The 21502-nt window shown below is 40.9% G+C and overlaps 1 protein-coding gene across 1 annotated transcript in view; it reads left to right on the plus strand.

Moving 5' to 3' along the window:
* Positions 1-21502, plus strand: part of CCDC38 (coiled-coil domain containing 38) — an 81643-nt gene that overhangs the window by 55973 nt on the left and 4168 nt on the right. Inside the window, exons 8-9 of the mRNA XM_073651673.1 lie at positions 10684-10819; positions 11413-11615. Coding sequence (XP_073507774.1) covers positions 10684-10819; positions 11413-11615 — 339 coding nt within the window. The remainder of the gene's footprint in view (positions 1-10683; positions 10820-11412; positions 11616-21502) is intronic.

The raw sequence follows: 21502 nt of genomic DNA on the forward strand, positions 1-21502 counted from the left end.
CCCCACCTATAAAATGAATACCCTCCCCCCCAATCCCTAGTTTAAACACTCCTCCAACCTTCTAGTCATTTTCTCCCCCAGCACAGCTGCACAATCCCCATTGAGGTGCAGCCCGTCCCTAGCGTAGAACCTGTAGCCAACTGAGAAGTGGGCCCAGTTCTCCAGGAATCCAAACCCCTCCTTCCTACACCAATTCCTATGCCACTTATTTATCTCCATAATCTCCCTTTGCCTCTCTGGCGTGGCACGTGGTAAAGGCAGTATTTCAGAGAATACCACCTTGGAGGTCCTTGCTTTAAGCTTGAAGCCTAATTCCCTGGAATCATCTTTAAGGACCTTCCACCTACCTCTAACTTTGTAATTTGTGCCAATGTGCACCATGACTGCTGGGTCCTCACCAGCCCCTCCCAGTAATCTGTCTACCCGATCAGTGATGTGCCGGACTTGAGCACACACTGTTTGACGATCCCTGCCTTTGTGACAGATTGCCCTATCTGTTCCCCTAATAATTGAGTCCCCCACTACCAGCCTGGCCTGCCCAGCTCTCCTATTTCCCCCCTTACTGGAGTTGACGCTCCTCCGGCTTTCAGAGGACATGCCTTGCTGCAGCAGTGCTACCCCTGTACTAACACCCCCCTCATCTGCCAACTTTGCAAACTTATTGGGGTGTGCCAGATCAGGACTACCCTCCCTGGCACTCTTCCCTCTACCCCCCCCCCCTTCTAATTGTCACCCAGCTAGCTGCCTCAATGTCCTGCAGCTCCCTACTACCACCTTCCCCCACATCTACCCCAGTGAGCAGCTGCTCAGTGAGCAGCAGACTCCTTTCCATATTGTCAATGGATCTCAGTGTTGCCAGCTGCTCATTTAGATCCAGTACCTGGGCTTCCAAACGCACAAAGTGCACACATCTCGCACAGCAGTATGCAGCCACGACAGGCTGTTCAAGGATTGCATACATGTGGCAAGATGTACACTGGATAGCATTGTCAATAATGGAGCTTATTTCCTAATGGGGATTGCACTAGACAGAAATGTTAAGTAAAAAGAAATGTAAAGAATTAATAAAATACAGACAGCAATTCAGTCCAAATTCCTCCCTTCCAAACTCCCTGAATAGAAAGTCACTGAATCACAAGTCGCACACTTACTTCCGTGCGCACACTCAGCTCGTTCACACTCGCTAAGAAAGAAGATTTTGGTTTTTTTTACCACTATGTGGTGGTAATATGTGGCCTGTCATGGTGTGGAGGTCTTTTTTCCTTGTATGTAGTATTATTCGGTCACTGTATGGTGGTAATATGTGATCTGGTCATGGTGTGGTGGATTTGTCCCTTTTGTGTGTGGTATTATTGGTGTTGGTATAGTTGATTGTGTTGTGTATGGCGGTCACTTGTTCTCTCTGATATTAATTAGGAGAAGAAACTTTATTTCCATTAGAGATTAAATACTTGGAACACAGCGTCAGAGATGCACTTACAGGGGTTCTCCGGTGAAAAAAAATAATCACCTCTCCACAGGAAAAGTGATATCTTATTGATTGGTGGGGGTCTAACTGCAGGGACCCAATAGACAGAATGTGGAGCTTTTATCCCCATTAGACTGGAGTGGCATGTGCAACTCGACCACTGATCCATCCATTCCCTCAGTGGCTGCGCGCGTTTCCCATTCTTTCGATCGGTGCGGTTTCCAAAGGTTGGAATTAAACGATCAATAAGTTGTCACTTATACTGTAGATCCCATGGATCGGTGATAACTTGTTTTAACCAAAGAACCCCTTTAATGCAAACTACTGTAATTGTACATCCCAGATATGGTGGCGCACAGTAGATGTGCAGGAGCCGCCTGTTTTGTAGTCGACGCTCAACTATAACAGGGATAACTGCTTACAGATATTTGCATATAGCTGTAGGGTGAGCCCCTCTGGTCAATTCCCCCTGTGGGCCCCAGACACCCCAGTCTGACCCTGTGTATATATCGTAGGGATTTTACTCACTTGAGTGCAATGGAAGGCAAACATGAGGCATGTTCCTTTAAATCTTCATGTTGGTTTATTACCTCATAAACCTGGCAAAAGTAAAGTAATACAAACAGCCTTTAGTTCAGGCAAAACAAAGTAAAATGTCCATTAAGCATGTCTCTGCTTAACCAGTCTTGTGGGCACACAGGCTGCGTAGCGTTCAACTCACTGGCTCAGTCCGGTTAACAACACACAGGAGGCCTTCTCCCTCCAAAACACACAGACCATGTGCCAAACAACGGCATACATTTTGAAGCCTGTTAACACCCAGAGGTGAGGTATGTACGTAGCTGGACCCGCTCAACTCTCCAAGCTGCCCGTAACCCGGTCCCAGGTGCACCAAATGATCCTCTCAGTGCTTACGTGCACTAGAGAGACACTCCGGGTTTCATCACAGAGGACAGCCATCTCTGTGACACATTCCTCCCATCGTCTATGCGACCATTAGCCACCTTACAATATATACATATATACAGCTATATGAAAACGTTTGGGCACCTCTATTAATCTTAAGCTTAATGTTTTATAAAAATTGGTGTTTTTGCAACAGCTATTTCAGTTTGATATATGTAATAACTGTTGAACACAGTAATGTTTCTGCCTTGAAATGAGGTTTATTGTACTAACAGAAAATGTGCAATCTGCATTCAAATAAAATTTGACAGGTGCATAAGTATGGGCACCCTTATCATTTTATTGTTTTAAATACTCCTACCTACTTTTTACTGACTTACTAAAGTACTTTTTTTGGTTTTGTAACCTCATTGAGCTTTGAACTTCATAGCCAGGTGTATGCAATCATGAGAAAAGCTACTTAAAGTGGCCACTTGCAAGTTGTTCTCCTGTTTGAATCTCCTCTGAAGAGTGGCATCATGGGCTCCTCAAAACAACTGTCAAATCATCTGAAAACAAAGATTATTCAACATAGTTGTTCAGGGGAAGGATACAAAAAGCTGTCTCAGAGATTTAACCTGTCAGTTTCCACTGTGAGGAACATAGTAAGGAAATGGAAGAACACAGGGACAGTTCTTGTTAAGGCCAGAAGTGGCAGGCCAAGAAAAACATCAGAAAGGCAGAGAAGAAGAATCGTGAGATCAGTCAAGGACAATCCTCAGACCACCTCCAGAGAGCTGCAGCATCAACTTGCTGCAGATGGTGTTACTGTGCATCGGTCAACTATACAACGCACTTTGCACAAGGAGAAGCTGTATGGGAGAGTGATGCGAAAGAAGCCGTTTCTGCAAGCACGCCACAAACAGAGTCGGCTGAGGTATGCAAAAGCACATTTGGAGAAGCCAATTTCTTTTTAGAAGAAGGTCCTGTGGACTGATGAAACCAAGATTGAGTTGTTTGGTTATACAAAAAGGCATTATGCATGGCAGCAAAAAAACACAGCATTCCAAGAAAAACACTTGCTACCCACAGTAAAATTTGGTGGAGGTTCCATCATGCTTTGGGGCTGTGTGGCCAATGCCGGCACCGGGAATCTTGTTAAAGTTGAGGGACGCATGGATTCCACTCAGTATCAGCAGATTCTTGACAATAATGTTCAAGAATCAGTAATAAAGTTGAAGTTACGCAGGGGATGGATCTTTCAGCAAGACAATGATCCAAAACACCGCTCCAAATCTACTTAGGCATTCATGCAGAGGAACAATTACAATGTTCTGGAATGGCCATCCCAGTCCCCAGACCTGAATATCATTGAACATCTGTGGGATAATTTGAAGAGGGCTGTCCATGCTCGGCGACCATCAAACTTAACTGAACTGGAATTGTTTTGTAAAGAGGAATGGTCAAAAATACCTTCATCCAGGATCCAGGAACTCATTAAAAGCTACAGGCAGCGACTAGAGGCTGTTATATTTGCAAAAGGAGGATCTACTAAATATTAATGTCACTTTTCTGGTGAGGTGCCCATACTTATGCACCTGTCAAATTTTGTTTGAATGCAGATTGCACATTTTCTGTTAGTACAATAAACCTCATTTCAAGGCAGAAACATTACTGTGTCCAACAGTTATTACATATATCAAACTGAAATAGCTGTTGCAAAAACACCAATTTTTATAAAACAATAAGCTTAAGATTAATAGGGGTGCCAGCCAAAACTTTTTCATATAACTGTATATTATATACACTGCACAGTACCACTTCTCCCCTCCCGTATATATACACTGCACAGTACCATTTCTCCAATCCTGTATATATATACTGCACAGCACCACTTCTCCTGTCCTGTATACTGGGTATAGTTAGTGTCTGCTCTTATTCTGAACATCTTGGGGTGTGGTTTTCATGGGGCGTGGTCTTTATTAGGAGGTGTGGCAAATTCACATAAAAACTTTGGACCGTCCATGGATTTTGGTTCACTTGTCCAGAATAAATTTAATAGTAGGTTGGCAATCCTGCTCTTCAGATTATAGTGTGCCTGATGAAGGGACCTGAGCCGTCTGCTATTTGTTATCATCTTTCCAGTTAGCCATTAAAAGGTATCAACCACTGAGGATTCTCAAATTTTAATATGTTTCAGAACACACAGTAGAGACCAAAAGTTTGGACACACCTTCTCATTTAAAGATTTTTCTGTATTTTCATGACTATGAAAATTGTACATTCACACTGAAGGCATCAAAACTATGAATTAACACATGTGGAATTATATACTTAACAAAAAAGTGTGAAACAACTGAAAATATGTCTTATATTCTAGGTTCTTCAAAGTAGCCGCCTTTTGCTTTGATGAGTGCTTTGCACACTCTTGGCATTCTCTTGATGAGCTTCAAGAGGTAGTCACCGGAAATGGTCTTCCAACAATCTTGAAGGAGTTCCCAGAGATGCTTAGCACTTGTTGGCCTTTTGCCTTCACTCTGCTGTCCAGCTCACCCCAAACCATCTCGATTGAGTTCAGGTCTGGTGACTGTGGAGGGCAGGTCATCTGGCGTAGCACCCCATCACTCTCCTTCTTGGTCAAATAGCCCTTACACAGCCTGGAGGTGTGTTTGGGGTCATTGTCCTGTTGAAAAATAAATGATGGTCCAACTAAACGCTAACCGGATGGAATAGCATGCCGCTGCCAGATGCTGTGGTAGCCATGCTTGTTCAGTATGCCTTCAATTTTGAATAAATCCCCAACAGTATCACCAGCAAAGCACCCCCACACCATCACACCTCCTCCTCCATGCTTCACAGTGGGAACCAGGCATGTAGAGTCCATCACCTTTTCTGCGTCGCACAAAGACACGGTGGTTGGAACCAAAGATCTCAAATTTGGACTCATCAGACCAAAGCACAGATTTCCACTGGTCTAATGTCCATTCCTTGTGTTCTTTAGCCCAAACTAGTCTCTTCTGCTTGTTGCCTGTCCTTAGCAGTGGTTTCCTAGCAGCTATTTTACCATGAAGGCCTGCTGCACAAAGTCTCCTCTTAACAGTTGTTGTAGAGATGTGTCTGCTGCTAGAACTCTGTGTGGCATTGACCTGGTCTCTAATCTGAGCTGCTGTTAACCTGCGATTTCTGTGGCTGGTGACTCGGATAAACTTATCCTCAGAAGCAGAGGTGACTCTTGGTCTTCCTTTCCTGGGGCGGTCCTCATATGAGCCAGTTTCTTTGTAGCGCTTGATGGTTTTTGCAACTGCACTTGGGGACACTTTCAAAGTTTGCCCAATTTTTCGGACTGACTGACCTTCATTTCTTAAAGTAATGATGGCCACTCGTTTTTCTTTACTTAGCTGCTTTTTTCTAGCCATAATACAAATTCTAACAGTCTATTCAGTAGGACTATCAGCTGTGTATCCACCAGACTTCTGCACAACACAACTGATGGTCCCAACCCCATTTATAAGGCAAGAAATCCCACTTATTAAACCTGACAGGGCACACCTGTGAAGTGAAAAACATTTCTGGTGACTACCTCTTGAAGCTCATCAAGAGAATGCCAAGAGTGTGCAAAGCAGTCATCAAAGCAAAAGGTGGCTACTTTGAAGAACCTAGAATATAAGACATATTTTCAGTTGTTTCACACTTTTTTGTTAAGTATATAATTCCACATGTGTTAATTCATAGTTTTGATGCCTTCAGTGTGAATGTACAATTTTCATAGTCATGAAAATACAGAAAAATCTTTAAATGAGGTGTGTCCAAACTTTTGGTCTGTACTGTACCTCAGACACTTTTATATATAATAAAATGTTCGTTTTTTGTAAAGCGAAATTAGTAAAATCTGTATTACAGGTAAGATTTTTACAAAGGCTAAGTTCCCTATGTGAATGAAAGTGGTTTAATTTGAGCTTGTGGGGTGACAGACTCCCTTTAATGGCATGACATGACACTGTAAATGTATATTTAGAATACAGTGATTGACAATTGCTGTGTGAATAGCACTATCTAGTGGTAGCTTTTGGAAAGTACAGTCCCAAAAATATTTACAGTTATTTAGGTTCATCTGGGGAATCTAATTATTTTTTATATAAAAAAATAAATACTAAATTTTGACACAGTGTCTCACACTAGACCACATTTCTTTTCTGCCATATATAGCTTAATAAAGCTCCCCCGCTGTCTGTTTACTGCTTTGATAAGCATGCTTTTTATCCTTCTGGAACAGTGTCTCAAGTGGGGTACCACAGGGCTCCGTCCTGGGACCTGTATTGTTCAACATCTTTATCAATGATTTAGATGAAGGAATTGAGGGTAAACTGATTAAATTTGCTGATGACACAAAGCTAGGAGGGATAGCTAATACTAGAGAAGAGAGAGAGAGGATTCAAAAAGACCTAAATAAACTGGAGCAGTGGGCAGCAGCCAACAGAATGGTTTTTAACAGGGAAAAAAGCAAAGTACTACATCTGGGCAATAAAAATGAAAAAAGCATATACAGAATGGGAGGAATAGAGCTAAGCAACAGTACATGTGAAAAAGACTTAGGTATACTAATAGATCATAGACTGAACATGAGTCAACAGTGTGATGCAGCAGCAAAAAAGGCAAATACAATTCTGGGATGTATTAACAGAAGCATACAGTCTAGATCACTTGAAGTCATTATCGGTCTTTACTCCTCTTTGGTCAGACCTCATCTGGAATACTGTGTACAGTTTTGGGCACATTTTAAAAAAGACATAGACAAACTGGAGCAAGTTCAGAGAAGAGCGACCAGACTGGTGACCGGTCTGCAAACCATGTCCTATGAGGAACGGTTGCAGGATTTGGGAATGTTTAGCTTGCAAAAAAGAAGACTGAGAGGAGACTTAATAGCTGTCTACAAATATGTCAAGGGCTGTCACATTGTAGAAGGATCATCTTTATTCTCATTTGCACAAGGAAAGACTAGAAGCAATGGGATGAAACTAAATGGGAGGAGACACAGATTAGATATTAGAAAAAACTTTTTGACAGTGAGGGTGATCAATGAGTGGAACAGGCTGCCACGAGAGGTGGTGAGTTCCCCTTCAATGGACGTCTTCAAACAGAGGCTGGACAGACATCTGTTTGAGATGATCTAGTGAATCCTGCTTTGAGCAGGGGGTTGGACCAGATGACCCAGGAGGTCCCTTCCAACTCTACATTCTATGATTCTATGATATGATTCTATGATTCTATGAGTTCTTAGGTTGACTAAGGTTTTAAGAATGATAATGCAAATCTTTTACATACAGAGACAGTAAGAGGAGTAAGCAATAACCAACTCCAACTATTAACGTTTCTTCTTTAGGTTTCTTTATCGTCTTTTCACTTACTGAAAAGTTTTTATAAATTGAGACTTGAAGCATCCAAAAATCTAACTTGGCTTCAACTTTGATTTCTGTAGTTATCCTTAGGGGGCTCACAAAGAATACACAAATCAGAGACCCAGAAGGGGTTTTACAGAATTAAAAAAAAATGTGTAAGAGCAGGCATTCAAATAATGAAAAAAAAACAATACTTACCTTTTAAAGGTAATCTGTCACAAGTTTTTTGTCATCTAATCTGAAAGCAGCATGATATAGGGACATAGACGCTGATTCCAGTTTTGTGTCACTTACTGGGCTGCTTAGTGTAGTTTTTATAAAATCATAGTTTTATCAGCAGGAGATTATCACTAGAGGACTACCATGCTGCCATGTAGTTCAATCACACCCCCACCACTGATTTCTGCCTATGCACAGTGTACACCGGAAGCTGCCAATCAGCATGGGTCGGGTTATACAGAGCTCAGCATTCAGAGAAGAGGTAGATCTGTAGCCGATAAAACAGTTTTAAATAAAAACTGCAGTATTCAGTAAGCTAAGTGACACATTGCTGGAATCACGGTCTTTCCCCTACATTATGCTGCTCTCAGATGCAGTAGCAAAAACCAGGTGACAGATTCTCTATAAATCCTTCATTAGCCAGTGTCTTTGCTCCAGTGGTTCCCAGTGGTTTACTTAGCTGGAATGATCATGCGGCATACATTCCGTGACTGTTGAATCTAATCACTGAGACCGGTGATAGGCTGCATTGGTAAAGTGGATGCACAGCACAGGTTATAACTTCATAGAGATTGTATATATCCCCTTGAATATTGATTGATTGATTCTAGAATTCTTTTTTTTTACTTTCTTTCCTGTAAATCATACAAAAAGCCCAAAAAAAGTTAAAACAAAAACTATTTTCTTCAATTTCATGTGTAAGGATTTTTAATTATATTTTTTGCTTTTGCATGCCTCTAAACCTATTCCCGTATTGTTTCTGATTGCACAGATACCATATATGCTGCTGTGTGTTTTTTTAGACTAGAATATGATCCATTGATATATTTTACATTTAATAGGAAAATTCTGTTTTCAAAAACTGGATATGGCCTGACATTATTTTGTAGACCATAAGATAAATGTAGAAGAAACTTTTCTAAAGCACATTATTTGTATAACTACACACCCTACTGTAAATGCATATGGAAAGAGTTTGCCATTTGGTCTTCTAGCTTGCTTTTTTTTCCCTTGAAATGTGCCATAAAATAATAAGTTATACCTTGTTGTTGTTTTATGTAACTAATTTATTACCCTAACCTGTGTCAAGGTTAGAAAAACTGTGTAAACCTGTTAAATGTATTATAACTTATGTGTTTTGCTTGTTTTTACTGAGGACACTTTTTTACTTTTGGGGACAACTCTACCAAAAGGTCACTGTGTCCCGTCTCACAACATTAGACTTCTATCATAGCCTCTCGTCCATGCCCCAATTGTCCGTTAACAGCTGCGGCATGAACATCTCAGTGCAATCTTATTAAAGCCCCAAACTAATAATGACCATTATAGGGGTATTCCCATCTCCAAGATTCTATCCCAATATGTAGTAGGTGTAATAATAATAATATTAGCAAATACCACCACTTAGAAATGAAGTATAGTTCTCTTGATTAGCTATGTTGCTTACCCCATGTGCAGGGCATTGCAGTAGCTTAGGTATCCATGGTTAGAACCACTCATTTAGTCAGTCAGTTATTAGTGTCCGTAACCATGGATATCTAAGCTACTGCAATGCCCTGCATATGGGGTAAGCAACATTGGTTATCAGAAGAACTACACTTCATTTCTAATTGGAGGTATTTGCTAATGCTGTTATTATTATTACACCTACTACATATTGGGATAGGATCTTGGAGATGGGCATACCCATTTAAAGACTGGCATTAAGGCTGTCTGCCCACTATGCGTTTTTTAAGCGTTTCCGCAGTGGCAATTCCGCTGCAGAAACGTTTAAAAAACGCTTGGTAGAAGGTCTGCCATGTTCCCCAATGATAATCCGCATGTGCTGTGCACATGCTACGGAAATTTCCGCTGCGGATTATCATTGCGGAAAAATCCACAGCATTACCAATTATTTTGCGGAATCGCGGCATTTTCGCCGCCATTGACTTGCATTGGACCGCGTGACATCCGCATCACTGCATCTGCACATGCGGATATCATGGGGTTCAATGTGCGGATGGTACCCGGGTTTGGAGAAGAGGAGACTCTCCTCCAGACCTGGGTACCATAGAACCTGTAAAAAAAAGAATAAAATAAAAAATATACATTATACTCACCTTCTGATGGCCCCCGGTGTCTTTAGCGATCTGTCCTGGCTTGCCGGCAGGTCGCGATGGTCTAAAAAGGACCTGCAATGACGTCATTTAGTCATGTGACGGGTCACGCGACCGCTGACGTCGGTGGTCGCGTGACCCGTCACATGACTAAATGAGCTTTTAGACCACCGCAAGCTGCCGGCAAGCCAGGACAGATCGCTAAGGACACCGGAGGCCATCAGAAGGTAAATATAGATTTATTTTTTTATTTTTTACCATTCTTTCGGTCACAGTATATAAATCCATGCCGTTTGCATGGATTTATATAGTGTGACCAAGTTGTCAAGCACTTTCCAAGTGATGCTAAAATCGCTTGGAAAGCGCTTGTCAACCCGCATGCGGAAATGCATGTGAAGAACGCTTCATATCCGCTTGTCCCTGGCAGGAAAAACACATGTACAATCCGCATGTACAATCCGCATGCGTTTTTTCTGCCAGGGAGATGCAGATACGCTCAGGAAAAATCCGGAGCATTTCTGCATCGTGGGCACATAGCCTTAAGGTGGTCACTAAGGGGTTAAAATACACAATTTACATGCAGCAATTTTATTCTTATATTTTCTTGTGTGACCTACAGGAACCAGAGACTGAAATCTCGTAATGAACACAAGAAAAAGTGTTCGGAGGCCTTGGCCAGAGAACAAGAGCAGATTGCAGAACTTGAGCTGAAAGTGAAGATGTTTTCCATTGGGAACATGAAATTAGAAGATCAGGTTTTTTTTCCCTCTGTTTAAAAAGTTCTTAACTTAAAGTTCTTAACTGTTTAAAAGTTCTTAAACTTTTTGGTTATGTGTGCGATCTATGTGTACATGATACAGAGAAAGTGGAAGCATTGGTCTGAGTAGGTAAAGTTAAGCTTAAAGGGGTATTCCCATCTCCAAGATCCTATCCCAATATGTAGTAGGTGTAATAATAATAATAATAATAATATTAGCAAATACCTACAATTAGAAATGTAGTATAGTATTTTTGATTCACTTACCTCATGTGCAGGCAATGCAGGACCTTACGTATCTTGGAGATGGGAATACCCCTTTAAGCTTAACTTTACCTAATCAGACCAATGCTTCCACTTTAACTGTAGGGTAGACCAAGCTATGGTTGTGTCCGAAAATGACAGTCTACTGAGGGCAGACCAGACTCTGTGTTAGGTCGGCTACGCTACTAGGTTCCACAATAAGGTTTACAGTCTGAATTTGTGTTTGGCAGTCACATCACAGATAGCCCTTTGACAATGAGGATGCTCACACACTTTCACAAATATTTATTTATTTAAAAATAAGGATTAAAATATCTCTTACCACAGGATAAAATGTTATCTACCTTGAAGAAAAAAATTGCAGAAGTATACAAATGTTGCATAGGTGAGGACCAGGCTGCAATAAACCCTGTGCAAATGTTATCAAACATTGAAAATCGACATGGGGACTTACAAGACCTATTAGAGTCCCTTCCAAAGGAAATTGTGCAAGCTGAGCAAAAAGCAAAGCAAAGGGAAAGGAGGATGAGGTAAGTAGTCAGCATTGCTATACATTAAAGATGCATTCTTTCCAAAGGATATGCCATAATATCTGGTAGACACGATTCCCAGGGTATTCAAGAACCCTCCCCCACCTTAGAGAGGCAACTGCTGGGCCGTGATTCCAATAGAAGTAAATAGAGAGTGACCCCCTCATATATTAACAGCCTACATAATGATTGGTCAACAGCCACATCACTAGATAGGTCTAGAGGAGCGGATCCCCCAGTCTGGAGATAGATGTGAGCCCGGGTATGATCCGCATCTAGCAGACTTTAGTGACATAAATGTTTAAGATGGGAAAACCGCTTTAAACTAATACGTAAGAAAGCTTCATAGTAGGATGCTACATGTTGGTGTTTTTTCTCCGAACCATATTAAAAAGACCCACTTATACTACAAGTGTCTGCTTGGCCTTTCAGTCTAGCTTTTTTCTACTGTAGAATGCACATTGGATATAGGTCCTGTTCCCAAACTGCTTAAAGGGGTTTTCTGGGAGACAAAGAAAACTAGTGATGTAGTATAACATCAGGAATCCTAACAGTGTGTAATATACAGCCATGTGGAAAAAGTAAGTACACCCGCTTTTACAGACCAAGACATAAAAATCATCTGGTCCTTAGAAGATCTTAAAATTTGATAAATACCACCTTAGATGAACAACATATGACAGATCACCATTCCATACAAGAAATAGTCAGCACTACCTCTATTACCACGTCAGCTTCAATTGAATGGTGGAGCTCAGTATCTGAGAGCTGAATAGGCTCAGTACTCACCAACTGGATCTTCAATAATCTGGATCACGTCCGTACATTTACAATCAGATGAGAGGAGATGCAGAGCAGACAGCCTACCACCAGTTCACCCACTCAGCACTGTCTTAAGGCTGCTCTACATCTCCTCTCACCTGTTTGTACAGTTATATGAAAAAGTTTGGGCACCCCTATAAATCTTAAGCTTAATGTTTTATAAAAATTGGTGTTTTTGCAACAGCTATTTCAGTTTGATATATGTAATAACTGTTGGACACAGTAATGTTTCTGCCTTGAAATGAGGTTTATTGTACTAACAGAAAATGTGCAATCTGCATTCAAATAAAATTTGACAGGTGCATAAGTATGGGCACCCTTATCATTTTATTGTTTTAAATACTCCTACCTACTTTTTACTGACTTACTAAAGCACTTTTTTTTTTGTTTTGTAACCTCATTGAGCTTTGAACTTCATAGCCAGGTGTATGCAATCATGAGAAAAGCTACTTAAAGTGGCCACTTGCAAGTTGTTCTCCTGTTTGAATCTCCTCTGAAGAGTGGCATCATGGGCTCCTCAAAACAACTGTCAAATCATCTGAAAACAAAGATTATTCAACATAGTTGTTCAGGGGAAGGATACAAAAAGCTGTCTCAGAGATTTAACCTGTCAGTTTCCACTGTGAGGAACATAGTAAAGAAATGGAAGAACACAGGGACAGTTCTTGTTAAGGCCAGAAGTGGCAGGCCAAGAAAAACATCAGAAAGGCAGAGAAGAAGAATGGTGAGATCAGTCAAGGACAATCCTCAGACTACCTCCAGAGAGCTGCAGCATCAACTTGCTGCAGATGGTGTCACTGTGCATCAGTCAACTATACAACGCACTTTGCACAAGGAGAAGCTGTATGGGAGAGTGATGCGAAAGAAGCCGTTTCTGTAAGCACGCCACAAACAGAGTCGGCTGAGGTATGCAAAAGCACATTTGGAGAAGCCAATTTCTTTTTGGAAGAAGGTCCTGTGGACTGATGAAACCAAGATTGAGTTGTTTGGTCATACAAAAAGGCGTTATGCATGGCAGCAAAAAAACACAGCATTCCAAGAAAAACACTTGCTACCCACAGTAAAATTTGGTGGAGGTTCCATCATGCTTTGGGGCTGTGTGGCCAATGCCGGCACCGGGAATCTTGTTAAAGTTGAGGGACGCATGGATTCCACTCAGTATCAGCAGATTCTTGACAATAATGTTCAAGAATCAGTGATAAAGTTGAAGTTATGCAGGGGATGGATCTTTCAGCAAGACAATGATCCAAAACACCGCTCCAAATCTACTCAGGCATTCATGCAGAGGAACAATTACAATGTTCTGGAATGGCCATCCCAGTCCCCAGACCTGAATATCATTGAACATCTGTGGGATCATTTGAAGAGGGCTGTCCATGCTCGGTGACTATCAAACTTAACTGAACTGGAATTGTTTTGTAAAGAGGAATGGTCAAAAATACCTTCATCCAGGATCCAGGAACTCATTAAAAGCTACAGGAAGCGACTAGAAGCTGTTATATTTGCAAAAGGAGGATCTACTAAATATTAATGTCACTTTTCTGGTGAGGTGCCCATACTTATGCACCTGTCAAATTTTGTTTGAATGCAGATTGCACATTTTCTGTTAGTACAATAAACCTCATTTCAAGGCAGAAACATTACTGTGTCCAACAGTTATTACATATATCAAACTGAAATAGCTGTTGCAAAAACACCAATTTTTATAAAACAATAAGCTTAAGATTAATAGGGGTGGCCAAACTTTGTCATATAACTGTATATGCACTGAAGTGATCCAGATTCTTTAACCCTTTCCTGACCGGGCGATTTTCCGTTTTTGCGCTTTCGTTTTCTCCTCCCCATAGTCCAAGGGGCATAATTTATTTATTTTCCCGTTCACATAGCCATATGAGGGCTTGTTTTTTGAGGGACGACCTGTACTTTCTAATGATTCCTTTCATTGTGTGATGTACTAGAAAACGGAAAAAAAATTCCAAGTGTGGCGAAATTGCAAAAAAAGTGCAATTCCACAATTTTTTTTTTTATTTACCATATTAACTATACAGTAAAAATGACCTTGTAATATGATTCTCCGAGTCAGAACAATTGCAGAGATACCAAACATGTATAGTTTTTTTAAGTAGAGAGAAAAAAAAATTAAATTTGTAAACAAAAAAAAAAAAATTTTTGCTTGAGTTGCCATTTCCCAAGAGTCTTAATGTTTTCAATTTATGGTTGATGGGGCTGTGTGAGAGCTTATTTTTTGCACCTTTAGCTAACATTTTTATTGATAACACTTTGGGGTAGAAACAATGTTTTGATTGTCTCCTGTGCATTTCTTTGCAGTAACATAGTTTTTAAGGTTGAAGGAAGACTAAGTCCATCTAGTTCAACCCATAGCCTAACATGTTGATCCAGAGGAAGGCAAAAAAAAAAACGTGCAAACACTAAGCTCCACATTGGGGGAAAAAAATTCCTTCCTGACTTCATACAACAATCAGACTAGTTCCCTGGATCAACGCCCTATCAAGGAATCTAGTATATATAACCTGTGATATTATACTTTTCAAGAAAGGCATCCAGGCCCTTCTTAAATTTTAGGAGTGAATCGTTGGCTTCAGCTGGAATGGGCGTGATGGTAAGTATGGTTTAATTTAGAACAATAAAGAATTGTGTGTTTATTTCAATTAAAGGACTTTATTCTGGGTGTTTGTGGTTTTTTTATCTTTCACTATGGGGTTAGTAATGGGGGTGTCTTATAGACACCTCTCCATTACTAACCTGGGCTTGATGTCAGCTGGCATTATAAGCTGACATCAACCCCAGCCCTATTACCCCACTGCCACCACTACAGGGCAGTGGGAAGAGCGAGGCTAAGTGCCAGAATTGGCGCATCCTATGGATGCGCCATTTCTGGGGCGGCTGACGGCTGGTGTTTCTAGCCTGGGAGGGGGCCAATATTCATGGCACCCTTCCTGGGCTATTAATATCAGCCCCCAGCTGTCTGCCTAGCCTTTGCTAGCTATTAAAATAGGGGGGGCCCCCCATCATTTTTTGGGGGGGTCCCCCATTTTAATAGCTAGTAAAGGCTAGGTATTCAGCTGGGGGCTGATATTAGTAGCCTGGGAAGCTCTGTGGGTATTACCCCCTTCTCAGGCTTCAAACATCTGCCCCAGCCGTCTGCTTAACCTCCGCTAGAGACTTAAATTATGGGGAACCCCACGCCAATTTTTTTCTTTATTAAATCCTTTATTTTAACACTAAATGACAAGTACGGTAATCAACACTATCACTGTACTTATTATATATGTGACTGACATGTTTCTATCTATCTAATCTATGTGTGAAGCTCTATTCTGTCTGTTATAAATTGTTGGGTACAGATGCTGAATTGCCTGATGGCTTTTTTAAAGAGACGGTGCATGAAAACACTATTATTTTTTTTTTACTAAATCCTTTAACACTAAATGACAAGTACAGTAACCAACACTGTCACTGTACTTCTTATATATGTGACTGACATGTTTCTATCTATCTAATCTATGTGTGATGCTCTAGTCTTTCTGTTCTAAATTGTCGGGTACCGATGCCGACCTTCATTCACAGCCACTGTCACTGCAGGGTTTGGAGCACAGCAGTGTAACCATCACACTGCTGTGTTCTGAACATTGACTCAGCTCTGCTCAGTCAGAGTAATGCCTCATTCAGACATCTGTGTGCAGAGTAGTCTGAATGAGAATTCACTGCTGCATCTGCAAAGCGCACCAGAAGTCAGTAGTAAAGTCTCATTCACATGTCCTTGCATTGCAGACATCTGAATGAGGCGTTACACTGAATGAGCAGAGCCATGCATCTAATCCTATCATGCGTGATACAGTCCACTGAGTCGTGCATCTAATGCTATCATGTGTGATATGGTCCGCTGATTCATGCATCTAATCCTATCATGTGTGATACAGTTTGTGGAGCTGTGCATATAATCTCATCATTTGTGACATGGTCCGCTGAGTCGTGCATCTAATCCCATCATGTGTGACACGGTCCACTAAGCCATGCATCTAATCCCATCATGTGTGATAGACTATGCTGAGCCCTGTAGACAATCCCATCCTGTGTGATACACTGTGTATCTAATCCAAGCGCATGATACAGTCCAAGTATCTCATCCCATTCTGTGTGATGCACTTCACTGAGCCCTGTATCTAATCCCATCAGGTGTGATATACTCCATGTATCTAATCAAATCCTGTGTAGCTAATCCCAGTGCAATACAGTCAGTGTATCGAATCCCAGTGCATAATACAGTTCGTATATCTAATCCCAGCGCATGATACACTCCAGAGCCGTGTATCAAATCCCATCACGTGATACAGTCCGCGTATCTAATCTCAGCACGGTACAGTCCGTGTATCTAATCCCAGCACATGATACTCTGTGCTGAGCCGTGTCTCAAACCCATCATGTGATAAAGTCTGAGTATCTAATCCCAGTGCATGATACAATGTGTATCTGATCCCAGATCATGATAGACTTGATTGAGCCATGTATCTAATCCCATCGTGTGATACAGTCCACATATCTAATTCCATCATGTATGTAATCCCATCAAGTGACACTGTCCGCATATATAATCCCATCGCATGATACTGTCCGCGAATCTAATCTCATCTTGTGATACAGACCGCGTATCTAGTCCCAGCGCGTGATACAGACTGCTTCACACATGATGGGCTTAGATACACGGTTCAGTGGAATGCGTAACACATGATTAAATTAGATATATGGCTCAGTGAACTACATTACACATGACGGTCTTAGATGCACAATTCAGTGGACTGCATCACACATGACGAGTTTAGATACACGGATCAGCGAACTGCATCACGCATGATGGGTTAAGATACACGGCTCAGCAGACTTCATCACGCATGATGGGCTTAGATACATGGCTCTGCTCAATTAGTGATAAGCCTCATTCAGATGTCTGCATTGAAGAGACGTCTGAATGAGTCTTTACACTGACTGAGCAGAGATAAGTCAGTGTTCAGTGCACAGCAGCGTGGTATGCTCGGAACACTGCGGTGACAGCGGTGGGGAGTACACGTCAGCAGCCTGACATTGTACTACCAATACCAGGCTACCAAACTATTCTCCCCATTGACAGAAGTAACCTCTACAGTCCTGCTCTCACCACTCAGAACATGGCTGTGGTGGTGACTTCTCCAGCGGTGAGAACAGCTCAGTAGCATGATTTTAGTAGTACAATGTTAGGCTGCTGACCTGTGCTCACCACCTTGTGAGCGAGGACAAGGGAAATTGCAGCTCTGAGCATTGCTCTGGGCTGTAGAAAAAATGGCGCCTGTCTCCCCCCACAGCTGTGGACTCGATGGCCCAGGGGGTATGCCCAGTTCACAACTGAGGCAGCCACAGTGTAGGAGATGCAGTTGGACACAGACCGCTGTCTCCTGTGTGACACTTCCACACTGGCAAATAAAAATGGCAGCACCCAACGGCTGCAGACAAAATTAAAAAAGAAATACATATTTAAACACATTTTATATTGTATTTTAAAATAAATTATATAATTATTAATGTAAAAATCAAAATTACGACACATTCCCTTTAAGTACTGACATGGTATAATTTGTCATCTATTTTTGTTCATGTGAGGTTGCATTTACCTAGTTTTAAGACCTTTTAAAAAAGAGATTTTTTTTTATTATTAACATTGCAGCACTAAGTAGTAAAAGTTGTTAAATTATGAAAATCACAGAATCAATGGACATGTTAATACGCAAACAATGTAAAAATGGAAACATTTTCAATACGTCTCAATTTATTTATTATTGAGTATAAGCACACTTACACACCTTGGCATGCTATCCATGAGGTTATTAAAGTTTGCCTGATGATTGTTCTTCCACGATGAATGCACTTGCGAACCCAAATCATCAAGGTCCACTGCTGGCAGATCTCTTTGCAATTGTTGCGACCAGTGACGTCCCAGATGTTCTTGATAAGAGACAAGTCCCAGGCCATGGCAGCACAAGCAAGATAAGGCCTGGCATTATAGTCTTGGAAAATTCTCAGGAACAGCAAAGCTAAGTTGATAGTCAGGCACCTGCCTGTCTGTACAACGCTCAAGACAGTAGAGCTTCGTTAATAGTCAGGCACCAAGTTGTAGTAAAGCTAGATGTGAGTATAGGACTCAGGAGCTGCTGAGTTGAGTACACGACCAGTCCCATTGTCACGCTGTGCACTTACTATCTGAATACGCAGACTAAGGTGCACTAGCAGTGAGAGCAGGTTATTGGGGAAGGAAGCAGACCTGATACTGGAGTCTGGTCAGGTAACTGTAAACGTGTGTGCAAAATAATACAGATGATTAATATGTTTATAGGTATATTTGATTTTAATGCAATGAGTGATCATGAGTAGAGGGCGACTGCCAGTGCACAATGAGCATGCACATGTATATTGGATATTAAAAGTCTATAACTCTTCAATTAAGCATGGTATAGTCGTCACATCGGTAGCCCAATTCATTCAGGGACCAGTACAGTAGATATAAAACGTCCACACTGCTAAAATACCAGTTTTTTGTCACGCAAAAATATCATATAAAGCAGAATAATTTCAGAACTTTTTTCACCTTTAATGTCACCAATAATCTGTATAAATTCATTGATAAACAATGTAAAATAATTTTGAAGAGGAAAATAAAAATAACAAAACTAATAACTTAGTTGAATAAGTGTTAACACCCTCTTAAAATTGGGATGTGGCTGTGTTAAGAATTAGACAATCACATTCAGGGCTTGTTCACACGTACGTATTTTTGGTCCGAGTGCTGTCAGTGAAAAAAAAGGACCAACATTATTCAATGGGGCAATGCAGACGAGGGATTTTTTTCACTGAAGGATTCCGCATGTGACAAAAAAAATAAATTGCCGAATGCACTAATTTCTACCGTAAATTGGATGTGACTCACCCATTCAAGTCTATGGTGCTTGAAAAAAATAAAATGGCATACAAAGACACCATATAGTATCCGATGTTTACAGATACATTGAAATTCTGTAACATAGGAAAATGTAAATGGTCTTGTAAATGATTAGCTGCGGCTGTAAAAGAAACAAATTGCACATGGATGACACGTGAATAAGAAAATGTTCCCATCTTTTGGATGAAGCTCTGAAAGATGTTTTTATATGCTTGTTTGAACCTAGCCTGAAACTCATGTTATATAGTAGTCAGTACACATCTGCCATCATTTAAAGTGATTCTGATTAACTCTATAGAAAGTTTAGCTGTTTTAGTAGGATTTTCCTGATATTTTCTCAAATTTTAAAAACCATGGTCTGTAAACAGCTTACTACACAGCTTTGTTGAAAATTATGTCAGGAGAAGGGTTAAAAAATGTTTCCAAAGGCATTAGATATATATTTACCATATAAGACTTTAGAGAGCCAACAAGAAGTGGCTTAAATTTGGCACAAGAGTGACATTTCCTAGCATTAGGCATCCCTCAAACATTGATGAAAAGCCAAGAAAATTAGTTCAGTAGGCTTATAAGAGGCCTACAACGACATTATAGGCGCTGAAGGTATTTCTGGCAAGTACTGGTTATGTACTGCATATGATAATCTCAAGTATTTCTTACAAAGAAAAACATCCAAGCCAGGTTATGCTTTGCCAAAACCTACATCGAGTCTGCCAAAAGCATGTGGGAAAATGTGTTATGGTCTGATGAAACAAAAAGGTTGAACTCTTTGGCCATAATTCCAAAAGGTATGTTTGGCACAAACCAGCACTGCGCATCACCAAAAGAACACCATAACCACAGTGAAGCATGGTGGAGGCAGCATTATGCTTTGGAGCTGTTTTTCGGTAGCTCAAACTGGGGTTTTCATCAAGGTGGAGGGAATTATGAACAATTCTATGTATCCGTCAATTTTTCAACAAAACCTTCACACTTCTGCTAAAAATCTGAAGATGAATTTCACCTTTCAGTACAATAATGACCCTAAGCATACCTCTAAATCAACAAAAGAATGGCTTCACCAGAAGAAGTTTAAAGTTTTGGACTTGCCCAGCCAGAGCCTAGAGCTGTATCCAATTAAAAAAATCTGTGGGTGACCCGAAGAGGGCTGAAACAGGAGATGCTCTCACAAGCTGACAGATTTGGAGCGCTACTGCAAGGCAGAGTGGACAAAGATTGCCAATTCTAGATTTGCCATCCTGATAGACTCGTACCCAAAAATACTGAATTGCTGTCATAAATTCAAAGTAAACTTCAACAAAGTATTAGTTTAAGGCAGTGCATATTTATAAAACCAGATTTAGTTTTCTATTTTTCTGTCTGAAAAGATTTCAGTTTATTTCTTATCTGTACAATTCAATTGAGAGGTGACATTAAATGTAGAAGTTCTGAAATGATTCTTCTTGGAATAATTTTACATGACAAATACCTTGTGGTTTAATAGGGGTGTGTAGACTTTTTATATCCACTGTATGTAGTAAATGATGTGTGTGCATGTCTGTAACTAACAGTGCCTATATATAGTCAATGTACTGTATGTGTGTGTGTAAGCAACATGTACATAGTAAGTAAACATACATGAAGGCTTGTAAGGATGAAGTGTTCATGAAAGCTGTATGTTCTGAGGAATCATAAGGGCTCATGCAGATTGGTCCCAGCATGGACTGGCCGTGGCTCTCTCGATTTAAAGGGAATCTGTCACCTCCTGGGTCCTACCAGACCTCTAATATGGGCATACAGGTGATAGAAATGTAAATCTATACTTACCTGTATGTCCCATATTACAGATCTACTTGCTTTGGAATAGCTTTTTATTAAATTAGTTAATTAGTTTTGGCAAGCTTTGCGTCCGGCGGATGCGAAGAAGTCCCCGGTTATTAGCTTCATTTCCATATCCCCCTCCCCTACACATCACAGGGTCCTGTGACATGCAGTTCCCGGCCGGACCTCGCGCCTGCGCTGTTTCCTCTGTAAGGACGGCGATCTTCTTCCTGCCGTCAGTGTGGTGTTGTGCAGCAGGCAACTTATGCGCAGGCGCCGG

This window comes from Phyllobates terribilis, unplaced genomic scaffold (genome assembly GCF_046119375.1).
Source record: "Phyllobates terribilis strain yellow unplaced genomic scaffold, ASM4611937v1 Scaffold_11__3_contigs__length_659146591, whole genome shotgun sequence".
Taxonomy (NCBI): domain Eukaryota; kingdom Metazoa; phylum Chordata; class Amphibia; order Anura; family Dendrobatidae; genus Phyllobates; species Phyllobates terribilis.